The sequence below is a fragment of the Sminthopsis crassicaudata genome, chromosome 2, assembly GCF_048593235.1.
Source record: "Sminthopsis crassicaudata isolate SCR6 chromosome 2, ASM4859323v1, whole genome shotgun sequence".
In the NCBI taxonomy this organism is placed as follows: domain Eukaryota; kingdom Metazoa; phylum Chordata; class Mammalia; order Dasyuromorphia; family Dasyuridae; genus Sminthopsis; species Sminthopsis crassicaudata.
In genome coordinates this window covers 529735252-529756272 of record NC_133618.1, presented here as the reverse complement: position 1 = coordinate 529756272, position 21021 = coordinate 529735252, and the positions used below count along the sequence as shown (strand labels likewise).

At 34.5% G+C, this 21021-nt stretch overlaps 1 protein-coding gene across 2 annotated transcripts in view; it reads right to left on the bottom strand.

Annotated features, from left to right (window-relative positions):
* MYZAP (myocardial zonula adherens protein) overlaps positions 1–21021 on the bottom strand; it is a 101945-nt gene that overhangs the window by 30226 nt on the left and 50698 nt on the right. For both annotated transcript variants that reach the window (XM_074294624.1, XM_074294625.1), the window contains exons 7-10: positions 15656–15781; positions 13850–13978; positions 4194–4279; positions 2380–2485 (exon numbers count right to left, since the gene is read on the bottom strand). In XM_074294624.1, coding sequence (XP_074150725.1) covers positions 2380–2485; positions 4194–4279; positions 13850–13978; positions 15656–15781 — 447 coding nt within the window. The remainder of the gene's footprint in view (positions 1–2379; positions 2486–4193; positions 4280–13849; positions 13979–15655; positions 15782–21021) is intronic.

Here is a 21021-nt window from a genome sequence, read left to right as displayed (position 1 = left end):
ACTTGAAGCAAACAGAAAATTAAAGGAATATATGATTGACATGCTTCTTTAAATGTGATTTTTTTAAAAAGAAAGAACAGATATAATACTCCTCAAAAGCACTTGATTCAGGAATAAAATATTTTATTTTTAAAGCAAGGTCTTAATGTATCAATAAAACTCAACATAATAGCCAGAAATACCACCTCTGACATGTACACACAAACACACACACACACACACACACACACCATCAATTCTCTTAGGCTGTAACTTTATTCCAACAAATGGGCTTAGAGATATTGGATAGGCTAACAACATCTATAACAGTAATGTGGACATACACTATAATTCCCTTTTCTCTTGCCCTAGGCCTCCAATTATTTACAATAATGTTTTTGTTTTTACAAATAGTATGTTGGTTATATTTTGTATTTGAGATGAAGAACAGAGATTTCCAAACCACCAAAGAAAATGAAAGCCAGTCTGCCTCAATATGAAATGTCTGTTTAAATGAATTTCCTAAATTTGACTGTAGCCCTTATAAGTTTGAGCATTACAGCACAATCAGAAATGTACATGTATGTGATAATTTAGCACAGTCCTTGTAAGTTTAGTAATCTATTACTATATTCTGATGAAAGCAAGAGACACCATTATTCCATGTAGTAGAGAGTAATTTGACCAAACATTAAATATTTGCGATTTAAGAAGTGACATAACAGAGGAGAGGAGAAAAGAAAAATAATATTCTCAAAAAGGAAAAAAAAGTTGCTCCCAAAGAAGCTAGGGAATATGGAGCCAATAGCAGCATCCTAGGTTTTCCTCAATATCTAATATTAGACAAATATTGAATGGAATTTCTCACAAGCTGTAATGGAACATGAAAAAATTCCCAATTTTTGGGAAGTAAGTGACTAACAGAAATGCAACATTTTTCTTTGGGAACAATAACAATAGCCAATAGGGATGCTGTTCTTATGGTACAGGTACCATGGAGTGCCAGAGCAGCTAAGCAGATGCACAAGAGATGGCAGAGGCAATATGGAAAGGGAAGGTTAAATGGGGAGGGAGCAGAATATGTGTAACTGGCCACATTTTACATTTATATTAAGAGCATAACAACAATACTAAAAGGCCAGAGTCAACAAAAAAAGACTTACAAAATACATTATGAAATGATTTGATTTTCAATTTAGGCCAAGATGCTAATTAAATCACATTTTAAAGCAACAAAATAGAAATCCCTTCCCCTTTCCTTCTCTACCCTCTAACCTTAGAAGTAATAGGATCATTTTTTATATAGGCAAAACATGATCAGCAAATTTCAAATGTATACAGCAATACCCAATGTAAATATATATTTTTTCAATATTTACTTTAAGCACCAGGAGGCTAATTAGGTTGAAACCTTCCCCCCACTTTTTTTATGAGAAAGGGAATCAGACCCTGAGGAATTTTTACTAACCAGCTAGAATGTCAATGTCTCTCTTTTTAATCAGGTTTGCAAATGAAATAGCACTGGAAGTAATTTTAAAATTTGTATAAGGAAAATGGCTCACAAATGTATAACTAGTGTTATACTATATCACAGTATCATACAACCAATATCTGACTTTATGACACAAATCAGGGGTTATGAACTTCCCCATTCCAAAGATGAGGGGAACCTTATAGAAATAAAAAGGAACAATTTTCAAGTGTTATTTTAAGAAGAAATATGAAATACTTGACTTACCTACTGTGTCAGTTAAGAACAGGGAACATGAAATTTTATTCAGTAAGTACAATAGGAATTAATGATATCATTTACTTTTACATAATAGCTACTATAAAAAAGCAATGGCAGTAGAAATAGAGGGAAAGTATAAGAAAATAGAGAGGGAGAAAAAGCATAGATGAGGAAGGCACAGTGTAGGACAGAGAAAAAGAGGGAGGAAGAAGAATAAAGGAAGAAAGAAAGGAAAAAAAGAAAGGAAGGGAAGAATTTAAAAAGAAAGGAATAAAGTTAGAGACAGAAAGTAAATTAGCCATTTAGTGGTGACTACTAGTTGAGATAAATTTTCATCATACCCCATGTAGCACTGGACTATAGATATGAAACTAAGTTATCACAGCCATTTGAAAATTATTTAGCTGATTAACTACTAGAAAATGTTCAATTGCTTAATCTTTAATCTCATAAATTTCCATTGTGAATAAGATAGCCACAGAAATCTATGCCAGGGACCATTAATCCCTGTACTAAAATGATTGTGGTCAAAATAATTTGACCCAAGAACTGATGAAATCAAGCAGAGGTCTAGAGCTGGCCAATTGGCCAAAGGTTCCTCATTCCTAATGGCTGCTAACGTTCATGGATAGCATGTCTGGCATTATAATACTTTATGAAAAGCTTACCTCCTCAACCATCTGCTTGACTTTCTTCTGCTGGCAATGAACCATGTCATCCAGGTGTCTAATGCGTTCTCGCAGGCTAGCTGCTGCCTCCTCCAGCTGCTGATACCTGACATCAGGAGAATATAAAACAACTAAATTACTTTTAGAGACAACATAATCAACACATATAGTCAAATCGTTGAAGAAATATAGCTTACCAGCAAGATGTGAAATCTGACATACTTTGCATGTATATTCATTAGCAATATATATTCAGTAGATACACTTCCATAAGTACCCATTAATAAATTGGATTGTGAAAAAAAAGAACCAAACTTTGCCAACCTCTATTTTGTTGAAAGGAAGACAAAATTGAAAGAGAAAAGCTACATTTGTATAGAAACATATTTTTAGAACGCCCTCCATTTCCATTATTTCATCTGACCCTCAAAATAACCATTCAAGGTAGCAAGATAGTCATTATATGACCATTTTTTTTGTAGTAGAAGGAACAAAGGTCCAAAGACATTAAGGTATTTGTTCTAGATTACATGGCTAGAAAGTGATGGAAGTATGTCTTATCAACCTGAGTTGTTTTACTCTAACTTCAATATTCTTACAGCTATAAAAGTCAAAAACCTTGCCTGTGATTGATACTAATCTAAAGGAAAGAAAGTCACGTTGTAACTAAGTATTTTTGTTTTCTAATACCAAACATTAGTAGATTACTTTATTGGTGTCTTTCCTTTGTTCCTGTTTAATTTTAAATTCCACCATATTTTTTCAGTGAGATGCATTTGCCCAAATTAAGTTGTAATCTTCTTGAGAAGGACAGCATTATTGTTTTTCTTTATAGCATATTCAATGTCTAGCAGAATCAGCATTTAATAAGTAGTTTGTTGAATTTATTTGATTGCAATGTTTTGTGGAATCCTGGGTTTTAATGAGGTATTTTAATATGATACATGAAGGGCAATTTAGTTGTTTCAAGCTTTATCTATCACATTTAGATTATGCCCTAGAATGACTGATAATGGAGAGGAAGTTAAAATTCTTGGCCTTGAAAAAAAGAAAAATCCCATAACTTCTTTTGAAGCCTTTAGTCATAAAAAAAATATATATATATATATAAAGCAGCATTATTCTCTGGAACCATTAGCTCCACTTAGAATTTTCCATGTATTAGCAACATTTCTGTTGCAAATGAGTGTCATTCTCCTATTTTCAATGTAAAACAGACAGTGGGAAGTAATTTTACTTTGTACAAAGAAAGTTTTGGTAAGCTTTTCTGTAAACAAGTAAGAAAGATAGTCAAATTTTTTTTTTAAATCTGGAAAGTGAAATTAGTCTCAATTGTGGTTTTTCATCAAAATTATGCAGCCTGTTGTTCGATGAGCAAATTACACAAATCAAATAATGAAAAATCTTTCCCATCCTGAACCTTCCCTAGAGAGGAAAAGGAACAGGATTTGATATTTTGTTGACATAGGGAACCCCTAGACAAGGAAACTTCCTCCACCAATGCAGGTCATCATCTTCTCTTCAACATAAAGCATTACTTAGAACATTAAGAGGTTAATTGACTTGCTCAGTGTTCCACAGGCAGGCTCTAAATTCAGGTCTTTTTTATTTTGAGGGGTGTATTTATCCATTAAGCCATGTTATCTGAAATAATCATTTATATGTCCCAAGGTACTAAAACCTCCATCCAAATAGGATAATTAATGTGAAAATGAGAGCTCTATTTAGGCAAAGTGCTGCCCATAGAGAGCATTTCAATAACAAATGGCAGACCACTGAGGCAATTCATTGTAAAACGAGAGATTATAGCTTACCTTTTCTTGTCAAAATCTGTGCTAACAACTTCTCCTGACATTTCTGTCTCATGCTGAAGTAGCTGTAATTGAAGTTGCTGGCGTTCCTAAACAAAGAGAAACATTTCTAAATTAACTCGTCATAAAAAGCTCTCCAAAGCAATTATACATATATTAGTTTAACCAGCTTCCAAAGCGAGCCCAAGTATTTGTAATAGAATTCAGTCTGCACACCCTATATTTAAATTTTAGGAGAAATAAGAAAGTTGATAGTATGAATTATTTATTTTTAAAGTTATTATATAGAGGCCAGGATATAGCCCAAGGTCAGTACAATCTTGGCCTAGACTCCTATATATCCTACTATTCTACATTTATAGTCTTATAGGATCATAGATTTAGAACAAGAAGGAACTTCAAAGTTTTTCCTTCTAGTCTTACCATATAACTTCATAGAAAAGGAAACAGATTTAATATGATTGCCCAAAGTAACGAGCTAGTGTGTCAGAAGTGGGATTTGAACATAAAATTTTCTGGCCCCATGTCCACACTACTTCTTTCCATAGATATGCTCATAAGGAGTACCCATGGGCTAACTACCATATCCTCAACTCCTTTCTTGCAAAAATGCAAATTTGGATCAGTATAATTTTAAGCTAAGTATTCTTATCTTCCAATTCTTTTAAATTGGGTAATTCTGCTATGGTACACATGCTAAGTTTTAGTATGCCACAAGAGCCAATTAATAAAAACACTAAATTATACAACCATTCTGAAAAATAGGAGATTATCCAGTCTATGCCAAAAATTGGTTTCAGTAACATAAATAAATAGGTCCTTTGTACTTGAGAACTAGAATGGAGGCACTAAGCTCTTTCCAGAAGTACGTCACAATCTGAAATTTCATTTGAGAGGATATTGTTTGGGTTTTTTAATGGATTGTCAAAATTATGAGATCATACTTTTCAGGAAAATGGCCTATAACCCTTTCTCTACTAGAAGAGGGAATTAATGCTCTTTGGGAAGAATTCTGACCAAATTATAATGGGATGAGACTGGCAAAAGAGCTAATAAATCTTAAGACTTTATTCCTAGCTGTCACCAGCTAGGAAACCTAATCAATCACATCCTGTGCTGGTCAGAGTACAGCTGGCACGCCTATTCAGTTCAGGATATCTCATTTTAAAAGGTACAATGACAAACCCTAAAAAAAAAAAAAATTGACAATGACAAATTCAAGAAGAAAATGACAAAGCTGTTGAGTAATCTATAAACTCTGTCCTACAACTATAGCAACTTACATAGATATAACACTTTTATACACATAGACACAAGTATGTATAAACATATGAAAATAAATAAATAAATGTGTGTGTGTGTGTGTGTGTGTGTGTGTGTGTGTATTTGTTCAATCATCTTTCAGTCATGGCTAACTCTCTGTGGCGCTATTTAGGATCTTTTTGGCAGAAATACTGGAGTGCTTTGACATTTCCTTCTCCAGCTCATTTTACAGATGAGGAAACTAAGGCAACAGTGTACACAGCACTTTATTCCATTTGCTCTCTCCATAAAACCTTGTGAAGTATATAATACAAATACTATTATCTTTCCTTTGTAGATAGGGAAATTGAAACTCAAGGTCTTACAATTAAAGAATGGTAGACCTAGGTCTTCTGACTCTAAATTTGTCACTCCCTCTACTACATCATAGAGGATCATAAGTGGGGACACTTAGCCTGAGAAGAAAAGATCTAAGATCAGAGTGATTCAGGTAATTAAATGATGACCAAGTGGAAAAGGTATGAGTTATTTTGCACTACTGGAAAGGAAAGAACTTGACAGAAGGGGACATTACTATAATGCAAAATACAGATCAACACAAAAACTCCTAACAATGAAATGGGCTATCCAAAAATGCTATGGACTGCTTCCTGAAGTAATCTATTAGAAATGTTGTAGTGTATCAAACTTTAATAGAAATGGTTGTCCCTAAAGTATATAAAAGGATCCCTACAGGTTGTATATTGAATTAGAAAAATGTGTAATATTACCTATGTTTTATTATATTTTTATCCATTTTGTTAAATATTTCCTAATTACACCTTAAACTGGTGGGGCTACACAAAGTAGTATTGTAGGCACTCGTGGTCCTTGGGTCATTGTACTTTATTTTTTTTTATATACTTAAAAAAAAATACTTCCCAGGGCAGCTAGGTGGCACAGTGGATAGAGCACTAGTTCTGAAATCAGGGGGACCCGAGTTCAAATCCGGTCTCATTCACTTAACACTTCCTAGCTGTGTGACCCTGGGGCAAGTCACTTAACCCTGATTGCCTCAGGGGAATGTTGTCTTTCCAAATGAGTGGGTTTCTTAGCCTTTTATATATCATGAAGCTTTCTCATAGTCTGGTGAAACCCTTCTCAGTCAGTCAGTCACCTAGTATTTATTAGATGCCTACTATGTGCCAGGCATTGTCCTAATTTTTGGAGATACAAAATAAAGGTAAAAAACATTCCCTGTCATCATAATCTACAATATAAAGGGCATTTAAAGGATTTGTTTTAATACTCTAGTAAGACCTAAATTTAAATGTCAAATTTTATTGATGCAAATATTGTTTGATATTTTAATTCAGGCATTTTAGTAAAGAGCTTTATCCTTGTAAGAGAAAGTGAAGTTTTCTTATTTCTCTTTTCCCCACAGAAATGCTACTCCCATACCTCACTGATGAGCCATGCAATGAGACTGAGAAATAATAGAGGAACTGCCCTCAAGGTTCAGTGGTACCCCAACACATTAAAAGTACCTCAGGAAAGCATTTGGCTTATTAGAGCAGATCTTTGTATATACTGATATGTGTGACTACATTGTTGGCTCCTCAGAGTCAGGTATTACTTAGTTTTTGTTCTTCACTGCCCCAGGGCCTATCTCAGTTCTTGGCACACTGAAGGCATTTAATATTTGTTAATTGATTAGTTGGTTAGCTGAGCTGCTAAAGCAGATTTATGTAAAGACACAGAAAAATAATTATATAGGAGAAAGGATTACAGAGTATCCATAAGAATGAGATCACAGGTCTATGAAAGTACTCATTAATAAATTACAGGAAGAAAAAAAGGTAGTTAAACAGGACTACAGGATCTAACTTTAATTTGGAGTTTAACTTGGATCAAGATAATATTTTCAATATTGTGAGTGAAGAGAACTATAAATTAAGCCTTATAATTGACAAGTCATTCATAAAGTAGAAGTCTGCCCTTGAGCAAAGTCCAAAAATAGAAGAAACAAGGTCATGAGATGGGAAGTAAGGATACAAACAGTACCACAATTCATTCTTCCTGGCAGGCTGTTCACATACCTGATAAGAGTCTGGCAGCATTTCTGCTCTCAAAGATTTATACGTGGGGGTGCGGGATGGGAGTAGGGTAAGGAGAAGATTTGTAATTTGGAATGCCAAATTTTAGCTTAGCTAAGGAGACATTTCTCCAACCCTAAATGAAAATGATAATTTAGAGGAGAGAACTAAAGCTATCAAGAGAAAGTCATAAAGACTTGAGGGACATTTGTATGCTTATGCACAAGTTTACAGGAAATTCACAATTCATAAATGGCTGCTACAGCAAAAGAAGTCTGGACTAAGAGTCTATATCAAATGCCCAATGCTTGTGGGACTCAGTTTCCTCACCTGTAAAACAAGGGAATTGTTTGAGATGATTCCTAAGGTCCCGTTTGGCTGTAAAATTAGAAAAATAGGAAGTTCCAAAAAAGTTCCAAAAAAGTAGTATTTAAGTGTTTAATCAGTCCTATTCCAGAAAAACTTTGCTCCTATCTTGGCTACTTGGGAATGTTGGCTTTCCAAATGAGTGGGTTTCTTAGCCTTTTATATATCATGAAGCTTTCTCATAGTCTGGTGAAACCCTTCTCAGTCAGTTAGTCACCTAGTATTTATTAGGTGCCTATTATGTGCCAGGCATTGTCCTAATTTCTGGAGATACAAAATAAAGGTAAAAAAATTCCCTGTCATCATAATCTAAAACAAAGTTTCTTAAAACCTGGGTTGCAGCCCCATGAATAACTAAATGTAGAGGTGGTGAAAAAAAAACTTGCAACAGTAAAAGATATCAAATATTCTGCCAACATTTCATTATTTTTGTAACAATAAATAAATATATCCATCTCAGTATGAAAATTTTTTTGTCTTTAATAAATGGTAAAATTATATGTATACCAAATAATTGTTTTAAAACAAATTTCTTTGTGATTTTTTTTGATCAGTAAATGTTTGATTTGTATACCTATTTTATAATCTATGGTCCATCACTCTATCCACTGCACCACATAGGTTTACATTTGGGAGAGTAAATACCTTTCAGTTGTCATCATTCCATAGGGATCATAAAAATATGTATAAGCCTCAAGGAGGCACTTAACACTAAGGATATTAGAAATAGTAATCAAGTTGATGACCGTTGCCCTGCTGCCCTTAGGACAAAAGTTACAGTCCTCTTTATAGAATATTAGGCAAGAAGTTATTGGGAAGGATCAGGAATGAAAATATGGGCCCATGACATCCAGGAAATTATATATTAGAACCTGGAAAATATAGCAGTTGTATTCTTGTACATCTTATACATCTTGTACTTGTACATGTACTTATACATCTTGGAGTGTATAACAATATGATAGACAGAGAAGGGCAAGAGAGAGCAGCCCAATTTTTTAAATTTTGAAATATGACATCTTTTTCCTCATTTAATAGCATTTTTATTACATGTAAAATAGTTCAATAGTTCATTTTTATAAGATTTTGAATTCCAAATTTTTACTCCTTCCCTCTTCTTCCTCCTTTCCAAGACAGCAAGCAATCTGATATAGGTTATACATGTATAATCATATTAATCATATTTACATATTAATCATATTGTAAAAGAAAAGGAAAAAAACAACAAAAAGTGAAAATAGTATGTATATATCTGCATCCAGACTCCATAGTTTTCTCTGAATGTGTACAGCATGTTCCATTATGAGTCTTTTAGAATTGTTTTCGATCATTGTGTTGCTAAGAAGGGCTAAGGTTATTATTAATTGATCATTACATAATGTGGCTGTTACTGTATATAGTGTTCTAGTTCTGTTCACTTTACTCAGTACCATGTAAGTCTTTCCAAGTTTTTCTAAAATCCACCTGCTCATCATTTCTTATGGCATCATAGTATTACAATATATTCATGTATTATAACTTGTTCAACTATTCCCCAATTGATGGGCATCCCCTCAAATTCCAATTCTTTGCTACCACTAAAAGAACTATTGAAGCATGTTATCTACTTCCTGGTAGAAGGATAATATATTTAAAGGGCAGAATGAAACATACTTCTGAACATGGATAACATATTTCTCTTGGCTATGCGTAATTGTGCTGGTTTTTTTTAAGATAAAGGATGGGGAAAAGATTTAAAAGATTTTGTTAATTGTAAATTATAAATTTAGTTTTTGAAATACCCTTGAGGATCCCACCAGACTTCTAAACCAGAGATATCAAATCTTGAGTTCCAAAAAATAGTTTTAAAGTGTGGTTAGATTATCAGTAATATAGATGATATAACTTGGTTTATTCTAATTCCTGGATCCTTCTAGCTTTTAATATTCATTGCTATCTCAAGAAGTATGAGAATATACTTTTATTCTGATTTTTCTTTCATGACATGACTAAAATAGAAGTATGTTTAAAATGATTGTACATGTGCCAAGAAACTGGAAACTGAGTGGATGCCCATTAGTTGGAGAATAGGTGAGTAAGTTATGGTATGTGAAAAATGATCAGCAGGATGATTTCAGAAAGGCCTGAAGAGACTTATATGAACTGATGAAGTGAAGTGAGTAGAACTGGGAGAACTAGGAGAATATTGTACACAGCTACAGTAAGATTACACGATGATCAGTTCTGGTGGACATGGCTCTTTTCAACAGCGAGGTGATTCAGGCCAGTTCCAAAGATCTTGTGATTAAGAGAGCCATCTGCACCCAGAGAGAGGACTGTGAGAACTGACCATGGATCACAACATAGTATTTTCACTTTTTGTTGTTTGCTTGAATTTTGTTTTCTTTCTCATTTTTTTCTTTTTTGATCTTATTTTTCTTGTACAACATGATAACTGTAGAAATATGTATAGAAGAATTGCATATGTTTAATATATATTGGATTGCCTGCAATCTAGAGGTGGGGAAAAATTTGGAACACATGATTTTGCAAGAGTGAATGTTGAAAATTATCTATGCATGTGTTTTGCATAAATAAATAACTTTAATAAAATAAAATAAGAAAATTTAATCAAAAAATAAAACCACAAATTAATATTTTTAAAAATTAAATGATTGTACATGTATAACCTACATCAGATGTCTTGATGTCTTGGTGAGATGGAAGGGAAGGGAGAGAAGAAAAAAATTAGAATTCAAAATCTTTAAAAAATGAATGTTGAAAATTATCTTTAGATGTAATTGGAAAAAATTAAGTACTGTTAAGTGTGGGAAAATATAATAATGACATTTGTTTTGGGAGAGAGGTTATAGTAGAGCATTTATTGGACTTTTTTCTGTCAGAAGAAAAAAAGATTTAAGGATTATTTAATATACTCAAGCCTAGTAGCCCCAAAATTGAAACACTGGTGGCAAAAGGGAAAAGGGTCATTTTGATTTGTTCCAACATGATTAATATGTTACAGAACATTTTGAGCACTGCACAATTTTTGAGTCTGCTTATGCACAATTTCTCCAACAAGAAACATGTCTTTATGTACATTTGCATGGCACTATTTAAAGTGCTAGCAAAGAATTGGAAATACAGCAGATTCTGATAATTGGAGAATGACTTAACAAATTATGACACACAAATATTTACTGTGGAACAGAATAATATTTACTGTGCTATAAAATTATGTGTGTGATGAATACAGATAAATATGGAAAGATCTATAAGAAATTGATGAAAAGAATCAAGAAAACAATTTTCACAGTAACTACAGCAATGTGAAGAGAAAGAACAACTACACACCAAAAATTAAAAGTGAAAATAATAAAATTATAAACATTAAGTAGGACTCAAATAAAAGTTAAGAGAATACCCTACTCCCAAGTATCCCTTTGTAGAGGTGGGATATCACTAGTTATTCTATATGGTACATATGTGTTAATCAGTTGATTTTTTTTTTCCTCTCTAAAAAGTAGTCAGCTATATAATGGCTTAGTAGATAGAGCATTGGTCCTAGAGTCAGAAAGACCTAAATTCAAATTCAAACCCAGAATTTTATGAGCTATTTGACCCTTGACAAGTGACTGACCCTCTGTCTTAATCCACTGGAGAAGGAAATGGAAAAGCTGATCTTTTGCTATTAAAACACCAAGGAGACTACAATCCATGGGATCACAAAGAGTTGGGCAAACCTGAACAACTAAACAACAGCAAATAAGACATGGTTCTCAGGAAGAAGGAGGGGAAGGAATATTTGGTATTACTGCAGTGATATAAGAAATAGAAGACATCGGTAAAATTTGTTTTAGAAAAAGAAACAACGAGAATGCAGAACACAGCACATCTTCATAATAACTTATAAGCTACATCCCTTCCAGGACCCATTTCTACAAAGAAACTTTGAATCTTTGTTAAAGTCAAGTACCATATAAATTGTATATTTTCTGATACAATAAGAATCATGAGTAGAGAAAGACTTATCTGTACCACCTCCACATCTACCCTTTTCCCCTATGGACTCCTCAGAGCTACAGCCTGTCCAAATGGTCACTGCTATCATTGCTGAGCATTTTGTTTATTTCTTAACCATCTAACAAGCATAAACTTTTTCTATCATTTTATTAGGTTTCTCTTCTTTACTGATAGACTTTTGGAACCTTGTGCTTCAGCTCCATTTTCTTTTTAAGCTCTCTAGTTTTGATTTTGCAAGGAATTGTCTTTTGGAGGGAATATGTATGTCCAGTTATAGCACAACTACCTGTATATAAATCTATAGGGCACCAATCCCCAATAACACACAATTTAGGGCTATGTAGAAAATATTGCAAAGGGATCAAAGTTCTAGAAGCCTTCCCAAACTATTTAGTTCAATGTCTTGTTTTTACAGATGAAGAAACTGAGGTCATGAGAGGGTAAATGACTTGTCCACATTTGCCTTAGGTTATCTGACTCTCAGTTCAGTGCTGGCTCTGCTATATTTAACACTGTCTCTGGGTAAAGTATAGTCTATAGAGAGAAAGGAGGACTCCTTATATATTCCATCTAGTCTTTTAATTTTCAACAAGCTTATTAGAGGATTTAGCCATTCAGCAGGAGAAAATTGGCATTCCTGGGGAAAAGCAGGTCAGATTATTACAGACTAAAGTAAGCTTCCATGCACCCCAAATGCACACATTAATTTTATTGAAAATCACTAGTAACCCCTCAGGGCTCCATAAACATTGAATTTACTACATTTCCTATTTCAGTTAATCCCTACCCAAGCACTAGAGAGCTATGAATTTTTCAACTAACAAAAGGCAAAACCCCTTTTGAAATTTTTACTTGGGGGCCCCAAATTTCGCCTCATAGAACTGGATAATATTTTCACTCGAGGGAGTGGAAAGAACTATTTAAGTTTAACATAGTCAGCAGCAACTCCTTCTTCCTGTTTTTCTCTGTGTAAGTATTTAAGGACACTGGCATTTCCTTTCTCATAAGATCTGAGAGCTCACTATAGTCAGTGGCTTCAGTAAGGTCACCTAGGCTTAGCAACAGTAGTCAAAGAGGGTCCAACCTTAATTGTCCATTAATTTTAGTCCTAGGCCATCAAACATAATTAGAAGCTACTTAATCAATGAGCATTTATTAAATGATTACTATATACCAGGACATTACATAATTGAGTAGAAATTCATTCATCTTTTCTTTTTCTCTTTCCTCTTTCTCTTCCCTCCCCCCCCCCCCCCCGAGGCTGGGGTTAAGTGACTTGCCCAGGGTCACACAGCTAGGAAGTGTTAAGTGTCTGAGACCAGATTTGAACTGGGGTGCTCCTGAATTCAGGGCTGGTGCTCTATCCACTGCACCACCTACCTGCCCCTCTTTCTTCTTTCTCATCTCCTTTCTTCCTCCCTTATTTTCTTCATTCTTTTCCTCTCCCTAACAAATTCTTCCCCTCAGCCTTCTCTCTTCTATGACTTTAATAATCAGATAATCTCTGGAGCAACAGTTTTAAAACTCTTAATTCCTTTAAACTCTTAAAAACTATTAAGGACTCTAAAGAACTTTTGTTTATGTAAGATATAATTGTTGATATTTATTGTATTAGAACTAAAACATCATAATTATTATTATGAAAATAGTTTTGATCTCACAGAACCATTGTAGAGGCCCCTAGAGGTCCCCAAGCCCCATTTTGGAAACCACGCTCCAGAAGAATGCTCTCAGCTCAGCCTGCTCACAACATCATCCTATAAAAATGTGTCTTACATTCACAGTCATCCCTGCCCTCCCATCATTACATCAGGGAAAACTTTTAGATTTAATTTACACTGCATATCATGAAATGAAAAGAGCTGAGGAATGCTAATGTAAGACTTGAGTCTAGAATGTTGTGACAGTGCATGAGAGTTTGAGAGAAAGGGAGAAAAGGAGACTTTGGGATACCTTTTCCATTCGTTCAATTAGCCTGTCCAGCTCCCCGATCCTTTGGTCTCGCTCCTCGAGGCTGATCTCTGCTGCTTGCATCTTGATGTTAGCCTCCTCAATAGCTTTCAGGAAATTATTGGTTTCTTCCTTCAAAACAAACATTTGTCTCAATACACAGAGTTTGCCCAAACATTCACCTTAATTCAACCACCTTTCTTTTAAGGGATAGGAAGGAGAGCTCAGGTTCATCAAAGGTGAAATCATTTTTTTTTAACTTTATATGAAAGCAAAGAAGTCCTATATATAGGATCATAAATATAGATCTGAAGGGATCTCAGAAGCCCAATCCATTCATTTTGTGAACCCAATGACTTGCCCAAAGTCACACTGGCAGAGCCAGTCCTTGGTTCAAATCCAACATCCATCTTCTATTTTATCAGACTTGTAATATGCTTTAGCATTTAAATCCCACATACAAAATGGACCCTATATCTTCTTCTATGGCTCATACAATAGGGATAGAGATGAGAAGCTGATTACCTTGTGTTAGAACTTAAGCAAGGATTGAGCAGTGGGAGGAGGTATTCTTCCCATTTATATGCAGAAATATGTTATTTAACTTTGTAAACCAAACAATCTCACTACCTTGTTTCCATTTACCATCATGGTTCCCAAATGTAGTAAATCTAAAAAATCCTGTCACCATTCCTCAGCATTTAACTATATGCTCCCTGAGCTTTGTTTGCTTCCCCTTTTCAATCATGGCAAGTCACATTATTTGTCAAAACCAAGAGGGAATCAATGTTATAAATATAATAAAGAATTCCTGGATGCCTTTCCTATAGCTCTTAAGAGCTATACTCTTAAGTAAACTACTCTTAAGAAGAATTTTTTTTTACTAAGGAGAGGGAAGAGAGTAAACATTTATATAGCGTCTATTGTATAGCAAGCATCCTACCTCTGCTAAGAATTTTACAAATATTCTCATCGGATTGAATGAATAAATGAGTTAATTAATCACTCAACATTTTCTGAGTCTATTATGAACAAATCACTGTAGTAGAAGAGATGGGAGATACAAAAATGCATAAAATATGGCCCTTGTCCTCTCAAGTTTACAATGTGTTCGGGGGATAAAAGACTTGGGAATCACCACAGTAGAAGGGAAAGAATGCTGACTGGAATCAGGAAACCTGAGTTTAAATCCTGATCATGACACTTCCCACCTGCTTGACCCATGGGCAAGTTATTTAAATTCCCTTTGTTTCCATTGCCTCATCTACAAAAATGATCATTTCTGATCACTTCTACTTCATTCTGTGCGCACAATTATTATATAGATTGCAACAGTATACGCATGGTAAAGAAGAAGTACCATCTCCCTCCAGTAGAAATACTTTTTGTGACTGGGGGAAGGTTTCTCTGTCAAGCTCTGAAGAATAGTTTGGCTTTAAACAGGGAACACAATAGAGCATTTTAGAAGGGAAAAACAGCATGGAAAAAAAAAACACAGGGTGAATTTGGAGGACAGTGAAGATTTCAATTTGCTATACAGGAATATATCTGCTGGGTATTTTATTAATGGAGATAAAACTGGAAAAGTAGATTATGTCCATATCATGAAAGAGTTTAAATTCAGGCAACAAAGTTTGAAATTAATTTGGGGAATTATGAGAAGTAATTGAGGAATTCTGAGAAACAAATAAATAAATGGAATCCTTTTTGCTATAGTCCCGTGATTATGACCACATTTGAGGAAGAAGAAAACTAAACAAAAACAAAGAAACTATCTTCAATTTTCATTGCAGGGATCCCCAAGCATACCAGGAGGGCCTCTTTCTCTGCATTGTGCTTTTGTTGTTCTTGATATAGTTTTTCTTCATACTGACTATAGAGCTTCTTGGTCATCTCTCTCATGACATCAGCATTGGCTTCCTGAGAAGATTCTACCTATAAAAGGGAGAAACATCCAGGTCATATCATCTGTAGCTGAAATAAAGGTAGAGGTAACAGGTGTCAGCATGTATGTGTATATACATGTATATACATACACATATATACATACACATATGCAATATTAATATTAAATTATAATTTACTAGCTGTGTGACTCTGAGTAAGACATTTAATCCTGCCTGCCTCAGTTCCTCAATAGTAAAATGAGCTGGAGAAGGAAATGACAAACCATTCCAGTACTTTGCCTAGAAAACCCCAAATGGGCTCACAAAAATTTAATACAATTGAAAATAACTCAACAAAAATATATGTGCATATATGTGCGTACATGCATGTGTGTATATATGCATGTGTATATGTATGTGGGTATACATATACACATACAAACATCCAGGAAGTTTAAATATTTTCCCAAGAGTCATGGAAGTAGTAAGTATCAGAAAGAGGATCAAAACTCAGGTCTTCAGACTCCATAGCCATTTTTCCCCACTGGATCATGGTGTTACAGGTTTCTATATAGTGCATATGAAAATATATGGCGCTATCTCCCATATTCCATTATTCTCACTTTATTTATAAAGATCCTGATTTAATGTTATCATTCTTCCTCTCTGTGCCAGTGTTATTTCTAAATGATATGAAATAAACCTCATTTTGTCAAGTCATTCATTGTTTTGGTTTTGGGTTCTGTGACCTAGATTTAAATAGAAAGCTACTTTGTAGTGATACCTGCCTGTCTGTAATCACTGTTTCTAGGGGGAACCTGAAGCTGGCAGAGTAGCTGATCTTGGGAGTTCTGATTTGTCAAGGGTTAAAGCCTGTCCACACTAAGTCCACGGTCAGTACAGTAAACCCCTGGAAGCTGGGGGGTAGGGGGACTGATCTAGGTCAGAAAAGGTTCAGGTCAGAGCTCTCAATGGCAAACAGCAATGAATCTGCCTATGAGTGGCTGCTGTACTTCCAGCCTTAGTGAAATAGGGAAAACCAATATTAGAAAGGGGGTAAAAGATCTAAAAGGGAGGAAATCTTTGGGGAATAGATTTAAAATTAAGTATATGATCAAGCACTAGCAGCAGAAAAATGAACTAATCTTGGAGTAGGACTTTTTTGGGTAGAGGGAACCTTTACCTTCTTTTCTGGGTGAAATTTATAAAGTATTTTTTAATGTTTTTTACTGCTACCTAAAAACACATAGCTGATCAAGGAATTTGAGTGGGCGACATATTTGGAATGCCAAATGTCCAAACTGAAAAGTTCAAGGAAAGAGAATCTTGTTTCACTTCACTGTCTATCCTTCACCCTCCCCCAATAATTTCAGTCATTTGAAAGCAAATAACTTGAAGTCAGGAAAACTTGAGTTCATAACCTGTTCATGACATTTTCTAGTTGTGTAATCATGGACAAGTCACTTAACAGATGGTAAGTATTTAGTGACAGTGTCAAGTGATCAGCATTATCAGCTTAATTCCCAGAAAAACCAACAGGTTGAAGCAAAAGGCCTTTGAGGTCCTTTTATTCATGCTTGACTTCTTCTGTCTTTTGGTTTTCTAATGGTTTTGGATAATTTTTTTTCAATCTCTAGAAGTCATCATCAAACTAGAAGTAGAAAAAAACCATAAAAAGACAATTGAATCCACTTAAAGAAATTGAGGCACAGGAAATTAAGTGATTTGCTCAAGATCACAAAGAGAATAAACAGTATATGTAGTGGGATTTTAACCTAGCTCCTAAGTCCGCAAAAATGGGAATTCGTTAAGGGGCAGGTCAATTCCCCAGAGCCTCCATAGCTGTGGATCATAACATCTGAAGGAGCTGCAGGGCAGCCTTTGCTGACACAGGTGTTGTGGACTGGAATGAGATAAATTGGAGGTAGAGGGAAGAGGAGAGAGGTCAATGCAGTGGCCTTTCAGTTGGGTCAGAGAACAGCTACTGCCTCTCCGTCTCCTTGTATCATCCTCTCACAAGAGGAGATCCATTCTGCAGGTCTGGGTTGGATCTCCAGCAGCCACTGTCAGGTGGCTCCCGTGTATTCCAAAAGCTCCCATGAATTACAACAGGAATTGTCTCATTCTTTTTTTGTATGTGTCTGCCCTCAGTATATAGAAAAGGGTCTGATATAGAATCCATTTAATAAGTATCTGTTGTTATTGTTTAGTCTCTTACAGTTATCCAATTCTCTCCATGACCCTATTTGGAGTTTTCTTAGAAAAGATACGAAATGGTTTGCCATTTCCTTCTCCAGCTCATTTTATAGATGAAGAAACTGAGGCAAATTGAATTAAGTGACTTGTCTAGGGTCACAAAGCACTATAAATGTTTTAGGCCAGTTTGAATCCAAATCTTCCTGACTCTGGGCCCAGTAGTCTATCTACTGTGCCATATATATATATATATATATATATATATATATATATATATATATGTAAAGAGAGAGAGAATTATCTCCCAGTAGAATGCAAACTCCTTAAAAAGCTCATTTCATTTTTTTTCTTTGTATCTCTAACATCTAGTACAGTCCCTTGAATATAGTAGATATTTAATAATTGCTTGTTGATTGTCAATATTTAAGGACTCTGGTCATCAGCACCCTTTCCTTTACCCTATACCCCCAAAGAAATCTACTTATCTTTCATAGATACATTTTGGAAGCAGAGCAGGAGTTCAGGAATATGCCACTAGCAAAGGACACTCCAAGGTGGGACTCACTAAATTAATTTGATCTTCCCTATCTTTTCTGCTTTAATAGTATTGTCAATTCTAATCTAATTTATGTGTCATTTAACTCTTAGAATATTAAAATATGTGTACTACCTACTTTATAGGGTTGTGGTAGAGAAAGCGCCTTGTGAACCTCAAAAGTATTGCATAAATGTGTTTATTTTACACCTATTTATTGTCTCCTGTTATTTTTCATTCTTATCTGAATGTCTCTCTCATACAACCTTCATTATAACTTCCTTCTAATTTGATGTGTGCTGAGGAGTCATATAAACAAGCAAGCCTGTTGGGCTTGTGTCTAAATTACAAGTAAATAGTCTCTAAGTAATGACTTGAAGGCACTCCTATGAGAAAAGTACATGATCTTTTAGCACTAAAGATGGAGAAATCATTTTTTCCCTTCAATAAATAGAAAAAATGAGACAGTGGAGTGGTAGTGGAGGCCTGAACATCTAGGAATCATGGAATTTTAATACATAACTAGCATTATGAGTTGTGTAATCGTTTGTGATGGATTTTTAATTGGGGTGAATTCATAAACCCCAACTCTAAAAGGAAGCTTTGGGATATGAATTACTTATACGGAATTGAGATAAGCAAAAAATTAACAAACGTTCACTCTTAGATTGTACCATCAAGCCAAAATGTGATAGGCTTTATTAATAGTTCACATTTCTATGTCATTTTAAGATTACAAATGATTCTATATAATTTTAAGATTACAAATCATTTTCTCACCATCACTCTTTGAAGGAGCTAGTGGAAAATATAATTATGCCCATTTTATAGATAAGGAAACTGAATCCCAGAGAAGTACATGGTAGAGTGCTACATTTAAAGTCAAAACACTTAGGTTGGCATCTTGGTTTTGCTACTCACTCAAGAAATCTGGGCTTTATAAATGCTTTTTATTTTTGCATTTTTTTTTCTTAGTTGTCAAGTAAAAGTTTGTATCTCTCAAAGTTTTCTATCCCAGTGACCCACACAAATCAAATGCTTAATATATGCTGATTGAATTGAAATACAAGTGCCAAGGATTATAATAATTTATGAATGTGTTCATAACATTCCATTCAAAATTCAAAAAATGCATTTTGTAATCAAAGATATATCTAGCTTGATTAGGGTCTCCCAAATTAATTTTTCACTGAGTCATGATTTAACATCAATATATAACTCCTAAAGGCTTATTTACCTGGCTGAGGCAATGATTGATATAAATAAGAATGGAACAGATTCTACCATTGGGAAAGGAATAAGCTATTTACTAGTGAGAAACACTCTAAACACTTTCAGGTCCCTAGCAATCATCAAAAAGCTCTCCTTAATTTCACCAAGTGACCTCCCAAAAAATCAGATTTATAATAGAGAACTGATGCTCAGAAAAGCTTAACAATGATTATAATATACTGGGCTGCATTAGGAGAAGAATAATGTCCATAATTAGGGAAATCATGACTTTCTGAACACTGATAACAGGATAGATATTAATAATGGTAATACAATCAGAAAAGAATAAGAAGATGGTGAGGGGACTAGAATTATGCTATACAAAGATTAGTTAAAGATATAAGAATTCTTAGCCTAGGGAAGAGGAGATTGGCTTGAGGGAAGATAATACTAAGATAGCTATCTTCAAGTATTTTCAGAATCATTTTGTACAATAGTAATTAACTTTATGCTTCTTGATCCCAAGGGGCAAAAGTTTACAGAAACATATTTCAACACAATAAAAAGGAAGAAATGAAGAACAATTAAGATTGTCCAGAAATGAAAAGTTCCATAACTGGAGCTCTTCAAATGAATCTGGAAAGACCATCTGAAGTCCTTTCTAACTCTGCAAGTCTATGTTTCATAGAATTGTAATAGAGATTTGAGGGTTGAGTGACGTTCTGGGTATCTGTAGTTCAGTGAAGCAAGTATTATCTACCAGCCTTGGGAGAGATCTGGATTATAGTAATCTCTGATCCAGGAGGCAACCTTGAGTTATTCCCAGCAGTTTTGGAGAAAAAAAGGAGATAGATGAACAGAGCAGAAGTCAACAATAAAACAAAGCACTAAGGATTCCCTACAGGTATCTTATGTAACATTTTCTAGGATTAAAAATTTAAACTTCAGAGCATGGGTTCTAGTCAACAGAGCAAAGAATTTGGATAGAAAAAATAGATAGCTCTGTCTAGCTGTACTTTGAGGAGCTGCACACAAAAATCTGAAAGAATTTTATTTTTAGTTCCCTAAATTCTTGGCCTCATGCTTGACAATGGACTTTTAATGTAATTGTCTCTCCCTTTAAGCTGTTTCTTATCCTCATTTTTATTTAATTTGAATATCATGAAAAAAAATATAGATGGCATGAATGTATAGTTATTTTTAAGTTCAGCTGATCAGAATTTCATGATGATCCAAAGGCAAAAAAAGGTTGCATGTGGTTTTTTTTATTAATAATTAAATTTGTTTAAGCTCCTTAAAATAATAGATAAATAGATCCACACGGAATTTGGAGTCATTTCACCCTC